Raw genomic sequence first — 14,972 nt, forward strand, 5'->3', positions numbered from 1 at the left:
ACACAGACACACAGACGCGCACACATACCACACACACACACACACACACACACACACACACACACACACACACACACACACACACACACACACACACACACACACACACACACACAGACACACACACACACACATTGAAATCTTGACCAACACTAGTCAAAACATTCAAGGTGATGGGGAGGGGTGGGGCTACATACACTTGTCCTAGCATTTCACTGGTAGGTTTGGTTCTGTCTGTGTTATATTGTGCGTGAGAGGAAGAGGAGCAGATGGTCTGAAGAGGAGCTGTTGTGGGGTCAGAGGCACCTACCCCTGGATGGCTGGGCTCTCTCACTATTCGTTATCCTCATCCCTTTCCCACCATGCACTTGAGCAGAAAGATGATGCAGAAAGCACAGCGCAGTGGCGGAGACGGTCAGAGAGACAGAGGAGGAAGAACAGGCTGAGTGAAAAGCATGAGAGAGCACAGCAACGTAGCAGAGAGCAGAGACAGATACAGCCGGAAGACACTAGAATTCTCCGCTAGAGCAGGAAGGTTACAGACACAATAATGATTTTAGGACATGCTCTATAGTGACCTCTGCTGGTCGCTAACTTATAAAGTCCACACCACCACATTTGCCATACTACAACACTTCCAAACCCCCTCCCAACCCCCAACAATCTGTATACATAGAAAGTGCATGTGTGTGTGTATGTGTTTAGGTATGCACCATACGGTTGTGTATGTGTGTGAGTGAGCACGAGTGAGTGAGAGACTGTGTGTTGGTGGTTAAAGTGTGTGTGTGTGTGTGGGGGGGGGGGGGGGGGGGGGGCACACAAAAAGACAGGAGATTGTGTAAGAGAGCAAGCATGAGCAAGAGAGTGAAAAACCTTGATAGACATACAGACAGACAGAGACTATATACGAAGAGGCTGTAAAGATTTCCAGACATAAACATATTTCATAAAGTTGTGCAAGCAAAGTGCTTCTGAGGTACTAGAAGGTAAAACCAGTTTCATGTTTAAAACAGTAGATGTTTAAATCACAACATTCATGGCCCATTAGTCATACCCTGTGCGTGCTGGGTGGTGACGAAGGTCTTGATGAGTGTGTCGGTGGTCTGTGTGTAGAGGGACAGGGCATGGCGTAGAGAGGCAAGCTCAAGGCTCTTCTCCAGAAAGGTCTTCTTCAGCCCGTTCCCTCCAGCATGGAAATATTGCTGAGAAGTGGAAATAACATCGTACTTGAGACGCAACCACACAGTGCTTGCCTGGGTTTTATCTTTGCATTCATGAACGTTCTGTGTTGCTGGTGCTTCTGATACCTTTATTGTGTCCAGAGCCACGTCCATGATAGCACACTGCTTGGGTGTGAGGCTTTTAGCCTCCCCAGACATGTGGTCCTGCAGACAGAGGGCAAAACAGTCCATACTAATCAACCTGCACTACGGATGACCACCTGAGCACAGTCACAGATCAGCTGGAGCTTCCGGTGAGCATCTGGATGATGCTTATAAGTTTGTTATTAAGGACAAGAAGAGAAAACAGGAGAAGATGTTGAAGAAGATGAAGGTGTCTGGGGGGATGGAGGTGAAGGTGTCTGGGGGGATGGAGGTGAAGGTGTCTGGGGGGATGGAGGTGAAGGTGTCTGGGGTACCTTGAGCTTGGAGAGTTGGCCCAGGTCTTTGGCAGCTGAAAATATGTTGCCCTGTGAGACAAGGAGCAGAGAAACTTAGAGGACAACTGGAAGCTGAGCAGTACAGAAGAACTGGCCGAAAGCACATAAACATACAATTTTCTACAACCCACTACAAATAAACACAACACACTACAAATAAACATGTGATTAACACATTTATGTCTTCTAGGTTTGCTGTTGTTTTTGGTCTCTTTATTATCATATCATAATTTATTCATGGAAATGATTTACTTAGCCAATGCAACTTCAGAATTACAACTTAACAAGCAAACACAAAAGCATGTTCCTTGTTAGATCAACAATACTGTAAACGTACGAGTCCTCTTTGCTTGTGCGGACATGTAATGGTGGCATGTTTGTGGAAGTGTTTATGATTTAGAGAGGAACGCCTTACGAAGGTGTCGCTGCTCTGAGGCAGGACGATGGTCTTCTCCAGGCTGTTCATTACGATCCTCCAAAGCTCCTTCAGCACACGTTTCAGAACTGTCTTTTCACACACTGATGCAAACAGCATCAGGCTGGAGGCACACACACACACACACACACACACACACACACACACACACACACACACACACACACACACACACACACACACACACACACACACACACACAAACACACACACACACACACACGTACACACACTTTGCATTAGTAAGAACACTAAAGCATGACTTTTCCACCAGAGGAATCAAGAGTGTGCTTGCTTGTTTATTTCCACTTATCAATCAAGTAATAGCAGAGACAAGGCATCTGCTGGAAGGACTCATCCTTCTGGAATGTTCCAGATCTCTGCAGAAGCAGGTTTGTGTTTGCAGTGCTGACTCACTTCCCATCCAGGAAGTCCATGAGGGGGCGTAGTGTGTTGTCTGCATCTGCCTCCACCTGGTGGCGGTTGTTGGCATTTACAGGCCCTTTCATTTGGTAGAGTAAACCGGCCATCTGCCGTGTGCAGTCATCAATACGACTCTGAAACCTAAAGAGGAAATTAGGCATGTTAGTGCAGAAAAAACACTCGGTGGCTCTATACAAAGCAGTGATTACAGCAGTGAGATTGCTACTAAAATTGTATTTGTAGGATCTGTAGGAAATATGTACTGTAATATAATTCTTACAACGGAGATATTACACTGCAGGTAGAAAACAAATACATGAGATGAAAAAGTGACTCACAGGTGACATGCAGCCCTGGGTGTGTGTAAGATGAAAGGTAAAGGACTGTGGTCCTTGAGCTGAGTAGCGTGTTTGAGTGACAAAGATGCAGTGATTCATGTGTTTGAGTGACACAAATATGCAGTGATTCATGTGTTTGAGTGACAGAAAGATGCAGTGATTCATGTGCTTGAGTGACACAAAGATGCAGTGATTCATGTGTTTGAGCGACACAGTGATCCGCTGACTCACGTGTTTGCAAATGTGGAGCTCAACTCATCTAGCACATTATTCAACTTGACCTGAAGTTCATTCAGAATGTCGCTGGCTTCTGTGTCCATCTGTGTATGCACACACACGCACACACACACACCCACACCCACACACACGCACACATACACACACACACACACACACACACACACACACACACACACACACACACACACACACACACACACACACACACACACAGTTACTTAAACCATCAACATATGTTCATAAGAAGCCACAATTCCAAATTCACCCAGTGATATTGTATCAGAGAACATAAACACAAATGACACTGGGCTGTATAAGCAAGACTATATTCGATTGATTCATTCATTCATTCATTCATTCAGAGTTCTTGCTGTCTGGTGAGCTACTGAGCTTTCTTGTATGCTGAGCCAATACAGTGAAAGAAAGCTGATTACATAGAAGTCATCTCATTGGCTGAGATGACTGTTGCCACAGTAACTCTCCTTGCACTCAGCCTATGTAGGGACATGGTAATTCCATTAGAGAATGGTAATACGTTTTTGGAAGGGCAGTTTGATTAATGGAATAAAACATCTATTAATGACACTGGCAAATGTCTGCTAATGGAGATTGAATATTTCTGTAAATGTTTGGCAGTTAGAAGATTTTAATGACTTTTTAATTTAAAAATTTTAATTTAAAGCAGGATTAATAGTTGTAGTTATAAAAGACCAATTATCTATAAAATAATCTGGCATGTGTCTAAGGTATTAAGCGCCATTCTATGAATCACAAGTAGTTCTTCCACTGTAAGAAAACCATGATCATAATGGCAGTGTACATGTTTTTCTGCTTTGGTGATCACAAGTAAACATATTTCAAATGTCATAAAATTTCCAAATGTCTCAACAGATTATTACAAAAACATCACATTCTTAGACTGCATATAAAGTCAGAACCTTGCATTGCGTCTCCTGTCCAGAGAGCAGCGGTATGAGTCCAGCAGGTAGCGCTGTTATCTACACTTACCTTCTTCGGGAGAATGTCACAAGCATCAGATATGAGAAAATAGTCAAATTATGTTGAGTAATTGTTTCATTTTTGGTTCATTAACCTACCTTAGCTTTTTCAGTCTTTTGAAAACATAAAAAGAAAAAAAGGAAATTAATCATAAACTATTTGTTAATGTATTATTAATGTATTTGATATTTACACAATGATGCCTCAAAATGCCCTGACCATTGTATGAATAATAGATTCCTTTTCTATGAATCTATAAACTAACCAATTCCACATCAGCCTGTTACAAAAGATGAAAGGAAAAGCAAACTCACCAACTAATGTGAAAGTAAGTAAACAAACTAGCATAGTAAAAGTCAGGTGCACACACAAGATCAATAGCTCAATAACAATAATTATTCATGCGAAAACACTCTATCTCTGTCTTTGACTGTGTCATTGCCCTCACACCTGCACATCAGTGCTAAATACGTTCCCATAAACTGTTTCAAAGAAATCTATGAGGTGCAATGGTTACGCTAAACAGCCAGTCAGAGTAGGTGAGTTCTACAAGGTTACACGAGAAGACTGACAGTGGCTGGTGACTGCCAGGGTATCTGATGTTCAGTGTCAAAGCTAAAATCTGGTCAGTTAAGGGAATTCATACACAATCAGTAGTGCAATCTGGTGAGTATAAAGTATGAGGGAAGTGTGTGTTAGTGTCACAAACACACCGGGCAGGATTCAATTGACAATGCTCCTGATTCTGGAAACTGTAGCCAACTGAAGCCACAGCTAGCTCACTGTCCTACTGCGTTTGTGTGTATGTGGGAGAAGGGGAGGATGAGACTGAAATTATAATGATGACTTTGGACCAATGACAAGGGAACAAATACTCATTCTACTCTCTCCATTTACCAACCTCCGCAAGCTCCTCCCCTTCCTCCTCATTCTCACTGTCAAAGAGCTGAGAGAAGGTGGGAGGGGAATAACACACAGTACTGTCAGCTACCACAAGGGGGAGCCACATCACACACAGTGATGCCACATCAGTTAAAACTAGAAAACAAATTCTGAATGCTTTCTTTTATTTGAGGCTGAGAAGGTCTAATTTTGTCTAATGATCTTTTTTAAAACCAAATTTCAAACAACATTCAACCTTTTTGTAAAGATATTTTAAATAAATGTCCATCTTACACATGTAAATATACACATGAGTGTAGATACATTGCATATATGCTGCTAATCTCTGACCCACCTTAATAGCACAGCTGTCATGCTATGGAAAAGAAAAGAAAAGGCACAATAGCTGAGAAAATAAGCAACCCATAATTCAGCTGGGCTGATGTGATGCGTGTGGATGTGGGGCTGCCCTTTACATTTGGTGTCACCAACAGATAATACAAACAAATTAATAAATGTCATAACCAAAAATAAATGAGTAAATAAAAAAATAATCTGTTTTCTTGTTTCCCTCAAAATTTTTTAGACCAATGCTGTTTTAGGTGCCAAATTTTACCACCGTATAAATCAGAGGGAAACCTGGGCCTCTTTGCTTAGGCTACTGCTCCCGCAACCCGGACCCGGATAAGCGGATAACAATGGATGGATGGATAAATCAGGTAATCAACTATCCTCCAGTGTAAACATCAATATCACATATACAGCACCTCTCTCTCTCCCTCTTTTTCTCTATCTGTTTCTTTCTCTGTCCCTCTCTAACATCTATCCATCCTCATGCAACACAATTATGCATGTCAATCATCAGAACAAATTCACACGCATTCATGAATTATCTAAAAGACTCATTTATATTATATAACTTCCTCATAACCTGTGACAAATAGGCCTCTGGTGGAATTACTATGAAGTACATATTTACAGTTGGTATATAGCAATATCTATATAATTTAATGTTTGTGGTATTGATTTAATTATACTAGAGGGCTCCAAGATGCTAGAGAAGATGGATTTATCTTAAGTGTCTTTGACTGCTGGAACCCCATTGGCATGCTAAATTGCATGCTACTGTACCCACTTCACCAACCTTCTCTCAAAACATGTGCCAAAAAGTGGAAACATGAAATGGTGGGAAAGAAATATCAGTTCTTTAGTTAAAGACTAATATTTTAACTAATACTACTGAAATGTGACCTTCACTAATGTTGTTAATACAAGTCTATGAATCTGGAGACACACAGATCACACACAGCATCAAACAAACACTCATACACCCACATCCAACTTGTTAAGTATCCAGTTAACTGTCCAGACTGACATGTTGTCCACTAAGCACTACTCTATTCTTTACAGGGAAGTCACTATGGTTCTACTTCTACCAGGGGATGCAATTTCTATAACACATGGGTTATCTATGGCAGAAAGGCACTATGGGTAATCTACAGTAGAAAGCCTGGTACACACACACTTTGCATAGACACTAGAAAGAATACACACTCTGCATACTCCCTTCACCTCTCTTGCAATCTTAGTACAAAAGAACATTTCTTACAGACTTTATTATTTACACAATGGAAACAAGAATGTTTCAAATGTTGAGATCAGAATTCTAACCATTGTAAGAAATGTCTAATAATTCACCCTATAGGAGAGTTTATAATATGTATCTATCAGAGTTCAGGGTTCTTATGCAAAAATGTAGAACTAGCTTAGCTAACAGTCACATTCACACACACACACCCACACCCACACCCATACCCACACCCACACCCACACACACACACACACACACACACACACACACACACACACACACACACACAAATACCGGTAGCCTACAGTGGCCTATTACAAAAAATAAGTGTAAAAATATATATAAGACACAACACTTCACAGTTGATGATGATATTGACTCAGTGACTCAGAGTCAGTAATGCACTTGACTCATCCCTCTTAATGACAGCAGGGTACACTCACTCATTACCCTGACAGAAACCCACAGCCTCAGTGACTCCATCTCAGACCTCCTTCTCTGCGAGATCAACCAGGGTGGTCCTTCAGGAAGGCTTCCTCCTACCTGTTTGCCGCCCATCGACTCAAACATCTTCTCAAGCTGAACACGGAGCTGCTGCACATTATTCATCAGGACGCAGGGCTGGAGAAGCAGGGAGCTTGAATTAGGACACAGCATAGAAAAAGCACATAGAATGGGAAAATAAATAGGAAAATAAGCCCATAATCTGGTATAATAACTCACTATCTTCTCTTTGTCACAGTAGGAGGAGAAGCTCTTTTTTAGAATGGCACTATACTGAAGAAGGACTTTGGCTATGGTCTGTTGGAAAAAGAAACACAAGACAACATTGGAAACCTTGAGTGAAACTCGAGAGAGCGATGATAAAATAGTATTATCTAACAGGACGTTTACAATCTGCAGAGGATTTCAAAATATTCCAGTTTAAGATGAGGGGAAATGGCTAAAAGTGATTTATAACCAATGAAGTCCACTGAAAGAGCAATTGCTCAAGTGAGCAGCTCTCTGAATGAAACTCCCCCACTGTCTCTCATGTCATAATTGCTGGAATTCCCTAGATGGCCATTTCTGTGCAGAAGCAATGTTCATGCATTCTGTTGTTTCGTTTAATTAAGCAAGGGATTTCAGTCTTTTTCTGAAGAGCATGTCTGATGCGCAGAAGTCCCTCAGCCCCTGTTCCTCAGAGATGGCGATTGCAGAGGGCAAAGTAGGGACAGATCTCTCTCTCTCTCTCTTTATCTCTGATCACAGACAGTAGTGCATCAGTCCAATTGTAAGGCCAAATGGATGGACAAATTTACTATGTAAATGACAATACCTAAAGACATGGCAGGGCAGAGGAGAGCGTCTGGCATGGACCTCCCTGCACTGGGTGTCTTTTAGGGGTGCAGGATATGGACTAGAATTACGATGTGCGATAACATTGTTGGATATCCCGATATCGATGTGAACCACGATAAATTAAGATTAAAATACAGAGATGTAGTGTCTCTCTGAACAGCAGCACGTTAATTAGTTTTTTTTTTACTGTGTAATGAATCCATAATAATTCCAAATATTTTGCAGGTTTATTCAACAATAGATTCAATCTAGGTTTATACTTTCACGAGTGACCGTAGCGCGACTCCGCACACCTCGCGTAAACCTCCGTGAACGACGGAAGCGTTTAATCTTGCCGTGTCACATTCTTTGCAGTGTTGTCCGAAACGATATGTAGGCCTAGTAGTATAGAAAAAACACCCCTCAAATACAGGGGAATGAACTTTTACCTGACCAATTTTAATGTTGCTTTGTGTATCAGGTTTGAAAAGTGCTGGAATTTAGGCTAAAGTACTTGAAATTGTAACTACTTCGTTTCACAACAAATATCTGTCTGACTGAACAGTTCTCTTGTAATTACATTAACAAATACGAGCCTCTTGTAATTCCAGGACGAAACATGAAAGAACGTGAAGACGTTAAGATTGGGCGTTTTGAAAATAAACAACCATTAAATAATGTGATAAAAAAAGCGAATTATTTCGAATCATTTAGAGTATATGTATAAATATTTAACTCAATTAAGTTTAACGAGCTGGGAATTATTGAAATGGACCTTGAAAGTGACGTACAAGTGCTTTAATTCCACCTTGTATAGGTGTATGAACCCGGCAAACATGACTGTTCTCATAGCGCCGAGACGCGGCGCGCGCGAACTTACAAAATTCGAGAGGTGCACGACCTCGTGAATCGACAGCACACGAGACCATCGCGCACGGGCGAAGCCACCGTGATTACGTTATTTTTGCCTTGCGGACCCTCGCGCTGCATCAAGTGTAAACCAGGCTTAAACCAAATCGCGTGTCTGATGAGCGTGTTCACCTCACTCTGCCTCTTGCCTACTTACGTCACGTGATCATAGTCTGCAGCGCGAATAGCTCCCTCTATTGCTGGACGAGGATAATGCACTTTGAGTTTGCTGTTATTCAAGGAGTTATCGTGGCTCTTTCGATGTGTTTATCGTGAAACTTCACATTGCGATAACGATAAAAATACGATTCATCGTGCAGCCCTAGTGTCTTTACCTTGGCAAAGCGGCAGCTGTAGTGGGCCATGACGCTGGGATCTGGGCACTCCAGCTTCCTGATGATCTCGAAGCTCTGGTTGAGCTGCGTGAACACGTCCACCACGGAGCAGGAGAATAACGCGTGCTCTGATGTCTGCTGGAACTGTAGTGGAACAGAGTGAGCCACAGCATGGGTACCCCCCGATGAGCGACACTGAGACAATCGTGTCCTGCACTGAGACAATCACATTCATGCTGTGATGATACCGTTCACACTGTGATGATCACGTTCACATTGAAATCTGTTATATACAACGCCTGTTATATACAAGTTGTTTACAAACAGTAATCTGCAGCACGGGCTACAGTAGGCACAAGGGAGAAACTCACGCCATCTTTCTTATCCCTCTCCAGAGCCCCGTGCATGAACTCCATGGACACCTCCTCATTCTCATGCAACCACTGCAGCACGAACACCATAAACCACCTAAACACAGGTACAAGAATTACTATGGCAAACATTACTAACCACACTGGTGTTAACTATCGTTAACATCTTTAATACATTTATGACATGGAATTGCTAATCTTTAGCCACTTCACTATGTAATTTTCCACCCTATTCCTTGTGTATTTTGTATAGGAGCTAGGGAGAGAGAGTATGTATGGAGTGTGAAGCAGCGTGTATTGTTGTGTGCATGTGGGGAACATGGAAATGAAATGGAGGAGTGTCAATGCCGTGTGGACATGGGGAGTGTCAGTACTGCATGGACACATGGAGTGTCAGTACTGCATGGACATGGGGGATGTCGGTGGTGCGTGAACATGGGGGAGTGTCAGTGCTGTGTGGACATGAGAAGTGTCAGTGCTGTGTGGACATGCAGGAATGTCAGTGCTGAGTGGACATAGGGGAATGTCAGTGCTGAGTGGACATAGGGGAATGTCAGTGCTGTGTGGACATGGGGAGTGTCAGTGCTGTGTGGACATGGGGAGTTTCAGTGCTGCGTGGACATGAGGAGTGTCAGTGCTGTGTGGACATGCAGGAATGTCAGTGCTGTGTGGACATGGGGAGTGTCAGTGCTGTGTGGACATGCAGGAATGTCAGTGCTGAGTGGACATAGGGGAATGTCAGTGCTGTGTGGACATGAGGAGTTTCAGTGCTGTGTGGACATGAGAAGTGTCAGTGCTGCGTGGACATGAGGAATGTCAGTGCTATGTGGACAGGAGAAGTGTCGGTACTGTGTGGACATGGAAGAGTGTCAGTGCTGTGTGGACATGAGAAGTGTCAGTGCTGTGTGGACATGGAGGAATGTCAGTGCTAAGTGGACATAGGGGAATGTCAGTGTTGTGTGGACATGGGGAGTGCCAGTACTGCGTGGACATGAGTAGTGTCAGTGCTGTGTGGACATGAGAAGTGTCAGTGTTGTGTGGACATGGGGAATGTCAGTGCTTAGTGGACATGAGGAGTGTCAGCACTGAGTGGACATGAGAAGTGTCAGTACTGTGTGGACATGGGGGAGTATCAGTGCTGTGTGGACATGAGAAGTGTCAGTGCTGTGTGGACATGGAGGAATGTCAGTGCTGAGTGGACATAGGGGAATGTCAGTGCTGTGTGGACATGGGGAGTGTCAGTGCTGTGTGGACATGAGAAGTGTCAGTACTGCGTGGACATGAGGAGTGTCAGTGCTGCGTGGACATGAGGAGTGTCAGTGCTGTGTGGACATGAGAAGTGTCGGTGTTGTGTGGACATGAGGAATGTCGGTACTGTGTGGACATGGGGGAGTGTCAGTGCTGAATGGACATGAGAAGTGTCGGTACTGTGTGGACATGGGGGAGTGTCAGTGCTGTGTGGACATGAGAAGTGTCAGTGCTGTGTGGACATGGGGAGTGTCAGTGCTGTGTGGACATGGGGAGTGTCAGTGCTGTGTGGACATGAGAAGTGTCTGTGCTGCATGGACATGAGGAGTGCCAGTGCTGTGTGGACATGAGTAGTGTCAGTGCTGTGTGGACCTGAGAAGTGTCGGTGTTGTGTGGACATGGGGAATGTCAGTGCTGAGTGGACATAGGGCAATGTCAGTGCTGTGTGGACATGGGGAGTGTCAGTGCTGTGTGGACATGGGGTGTTTCAGTGCTGTGTGGACATGAGGAGTGTCAGTGCTGTGTGGACATGGGGGAATGTCAGTGCTGAGTGGACATGAGAAGTGTCGGTACTGTGTGGACATGGGGGAGTGTCAGTGCTGTGTGGACATGAGAAGTGTCAGTGCTGTGTGGACATGGGGAGTGTCAGTGCTGCGTGGACATGAGAAGAGTCAGTGTTGTGTGGACATGAGTAGTGTCAGTGCTGAGTGGACATGAATAGTGTCGGTGTTGTGTGTTCATGGGGAATGTCAGTGCTGAGTGGACATGGGGAGTGTCAGCACTGAGTGGACATGAGAAGTGTCGGTACTGTGTGGACATGGGGGAGTGTCAGTGGTGTGTGGACATGAGAAGTGTCAGTGCTGCGTGGACATGAGGAGTGTCAGTGCTGTGTGGACATGAGAAGTGTCGGTGTTGTGTGAACATGAGGAGTGCCAGTGCTGTGTGGACATGAGTAGTGTCAGTGCTGTGTGGACATGAGAAGTGTTGGTGCTGTGTGGACATGGGGAGTGTCAGTGCTGTGTGGACATGGGGTGTTTCAGTGCTGTGTGGACATGAGAAGTGTCAGTGCTGCGTGGACATGAGGAGTGTCAGTGCTGTGTGGACATGGGGGAATGTCAGTGCTGAGTGGACATGAGAAGTGTCGGTACTGTGTGGACATGGGGGAGTGTCAGTGCTGTGTGGACATGGGGAGTGTCAGTGCTGCGTGGACATGAGAAGAGTCAGTGTTGTGTGGACATGAGTAGTGTCAGTGCTGAGTGGACATGAATAGTGTCGGTGTTGTGTGTTCATGGGGAATGTCAGTGCTGAGTGGACATGGGGAGTGTCAGCACTGAGTGGACATGAGAAGTGTCGGTACTGTGTGGACATGGGGGAGTGTCAGTGGTGTGTGGACATGAGAAGTGTCAGTGCTGCGTGGACATGAGGAGTGTCAGTGCTGTGTGGACATGAGAAGTGTCGGTGTTGTGTGGACATGAGGAATGTCAGTACTGTGTGGACATGGGGAAATGTCAGTGCTGAGTGGACATGAGAAGTGTCAGTACTGTGTGGACATGAGAAGTGTCAGTGCTGTGTGGACATGAGGAGTGTCAGTGCTGTGTGGACATGAGAAGAGTCAGTGTTGTGTGGACATGAGTAGTGTCAGTGCTGAGTGGACATGAATAGTGTCGGTGTTGTGTGTTCATGGGGAATGTCAGTGCTGAGTGGACATGGGGAGTGTCAGCACTGAGTGGACATGAGAAGTGTCGGTACTGTGTGGACATGGGGGAGTGTCAGTGGTGTGTGGACATGAGAAGTGTCAGTGCTGTGCGGACATGGGAAATGTCAGTGCTGTGTGGAGATGAGGAGTGTCAGCACTGCGTGGACATGGGGGAATGTCAGTGCTGTGTGTACATGAGAAGTGTCGGTGTTGTGTGGACATGGGGAGTGTCAGTGCTGCATGGACATGGGGACACTCACGCTGGGTACTCTGGCACTACTCCTCTGAAGTTCGGCAGCTCCTTCACATACTCATTATGCAGCCACTTCACCTTGAAGTGCAGGTTCATGTAGTCTGCACTCTTACACAAATGATGCTTCTCATGCTCTGAGAACCATCACAAACACATACACACACACACACACACACACACACACACACACACACACACACACACACACACACACACACACACACACACACACACACACACACACACACACACACACAGTTTGTCAGAGGTGTGTGCAGTAAGAGGGATGCAGAGAGGAGATAAAGACAGGAAAAAGGTGGAGACATGGAGAGAGTGGGTGGAGACAGGCACAGAGGGGGTGGAGACATGGAGAAAGTGAGCGGAGACAGGCACAGAGGGGGTGGAGACATGGAGAGAGTGGGTGGAGATAGGCACAGAGGGGGTGGAGACAAGGGGAGAGTGGGTGGAGACAGGCACAGAGGGGGTAGAGACATGCAGAGAGTGGGTGGAGACAGGCACAGAGGGGGAGGAGACATGGAGAGAGTGGGTGGAGACAGGCACAGAGGGGGTAGAGACATGGAGAGAGTGGGTGGAGACAGGCACAGAGGGGGTGGAGACATGGACAGAGTGCGTGGAGATAGGCACAGAGGGGGTGGAGACAAGGACAGAGTGGGTGGAGACAGGCACAGAGGGGGTGGAGACAGGCACAGAGGGGGTGGAGATAGGCACAGAGGGGGTGGAGACATGGACAGAGTGGGTGGAGACAGGCACAGAGGGGGTGGAGACAGGCACAGAGGGGGTGGAGACATGGACAGAGTGGGTGGAGACAGGCACAGAGGGGTGGAGACATGCAGAGAGTGGGTGGAGACAGGCACAGAGGGGGTGGAGACATGGAGAGAGTGGGTGGAGACAGGCACAGAGGGGGTGGAGACATGCAGAGAGTGCGTGGAGATAGGCACAGAGGGGGTGGAGACATGGACAGAGTGGGTGGAGACAGGCACAGAGGGGGTGGAGACAGGCACAGAGGGGGTGGAGACATGCAGAGAGTGGGTGGAGATAGGCACAGAGGGGGTGTAGATGGGGCTCAATTTAAGGGGAATGTGAGGGGATTAACTCACCCTCCATGGCGTACTTCATGTCCTGGGAGAACTGGTTCCACATGACCTCAGCACATACCTTACCCACATTCAGTTCTTGTGGAAACCTGCAGGGTGTGTCATGAGTGGACACATCAGCATTTCACATGTGGCACATGTGTGTGCGTGTGTGTTGTGCTATGTTTGTATGTGTGCTCATAGACTGGCTGCTGTGCTCACTGGTTGAGCACTGGGGTGTAGGAGTTGCGATCCTCCTCTATGATGGAGACGATGAGGGTGATGAGTTTTGGCCAGAAGTCCAGATTCTTGATACTTGGGCCTTGTTCCTCTGGGGGGCATTCATCTTTACTCTGAGTTAGAATGTAGCATAGTTAGTAACACAAACACACTCTCTGAGATAAGACTCATATTCAGACCTACGTCTTTCAATAAAAATGTATTCGTTTAAGAAAAGAGTAAGGCTAGTGCTAAAAGAGCCAATTTTTTTAACTGATTTTTTCCATTTTATTGAAAATGTTAAAATATTTTTTCTCAATTGTATGGTAGTCTGACATGATTTGTCATGATTTAATTTCAGGATTTTTCCATTTATTGATGGGTGTAAACGTATCAGTGTCCTGCTCCGCTCCCGACTCCTCCCCTGGGCTGTCCTATGTGCAGCATGTGCGTACGTTTGTCTGTGTGTGTGTTAGCTTGCATGTTAGTCCCCGTGTGCATGTTACTTCCGCCTCTTGTTCTGTTCTCTTTATGCTGCACTTGTGACTCTTATGTCATATGCACATACATGTTCATCTGTGTCACTTTTGTTGCTCGTCTTTGTTTGATTCCCCAAAATGTTAACAGCGACATTCATTATCTTTATAATTATACATTCATTGTTTAGAATATGCATTTAAACAGAATTGCAGTTTTCAGGTAACTCTACATGCAGCTCATTATGTGTGGCACTAAACAGAGTGCCCAACCTTGCATGACAATAGCTACTGAAAGAGAACAACTCACCAGGTCTCCTACAGGTTGGTATTGACGGCTGTAGAGCTCTTGGCAGTTGTTGAAGATGTAGTCGTACGTGGAGTTGAGGCAGGCTTTCACACAGTCTCGTACTACCTGACTGGCTCTTGGGGGACTCTGCAGTTCCTGGACCTGTCCAGCAGGAGGCGATATTGAAAAGAAC

At 45.3% G+C, this 14,972-nt stretch overlaps 1 protein-coding gene across 6 annotated transcripts in view; it reads right to left on the reverse strand.

The window, feature by feature from the left end:
* The window catches only part of unc13bb (unc-13 homolog Bb (C. elegans)), a 73,582-nt gene that overhangs the window by 5,969 nt on the left and 52,641 nt on the right, over nt 1-14,972 (reverse strand). For 4 of the 6 annotated variants that reach the window (XM_077020377.1, XM_077020376.1, XM_077020374.1 and 1 more), the window contains 15 exons: nt 14,801-14,941; nt 14,018-14,148; nt 13,820-13,905; nt 12,709-12,835; nt 9,505-9,601; nt 9,134-9,277; nt 7,293-7,370; nt 7,113-7,190; nt 3,089-3,177; nt 2,514-2,660; nt 2,076-2,199; nt 1,640-1,690; nt 1,308-1,385; nt 1,055-1,202; nt 311-367 (listed from right to left, as the gene is read on the reverse strand). In XM_077020377.1, coding sequence (XP_076876492.1) covers nt 311-367; nt 1,055-1,202; nt 1,308-1,385; nt 1,640-1,690; nt 2,076-2,199; nt 2,514-2,660; nt 3,089-3,177; nt 7,113-7,190; nt 7,293-7,370; nt 9,134-9,277; nt 9,505-9,601; nt 12,709-12,835; nt 13,820-13,905; nt 14,018-14,148; nt 14,801-14,941 — 1,576 coding nt within the window. The remainder of the gene's footprint in view (nt 1-310; nt 368-1,054; nt 1,203-1,307; nt 1,386-1,639; nt 1,691-2,075; nt 2,200-2,513; nt 2,661-3,088; nt 3,178-7,112; nt 7,191-7,292; nt 7,371-9,133; nt 9,278-9,504; nt 9,602-12,708; nt 12,836-13,819; nt 13,906-14,017; nt 14,149-14,800; nt 14,942-14,972) is intronic. The other 2 variants (XM_077020378.1, XM_077020375.1) reach the window with 1 other exon arrangement.

Source organism: Brachyhypopomus gauderio, chromosome 10 (genome assembly GCF_052324685.1).
Source record: "Brachyhypopomus gauderio isolate BG-103 chromosome 10, BGAUD_0.2, whole genome shotgun sequence".
In the NCBI taxonomy this organism is placed as follows: Eukaryota; Metazoa; Chordata; class Actinopteri; order Gymnotiformes; family Hypopomidae; genus Brachyhypopomus; species Brachyhypopomus gauderio.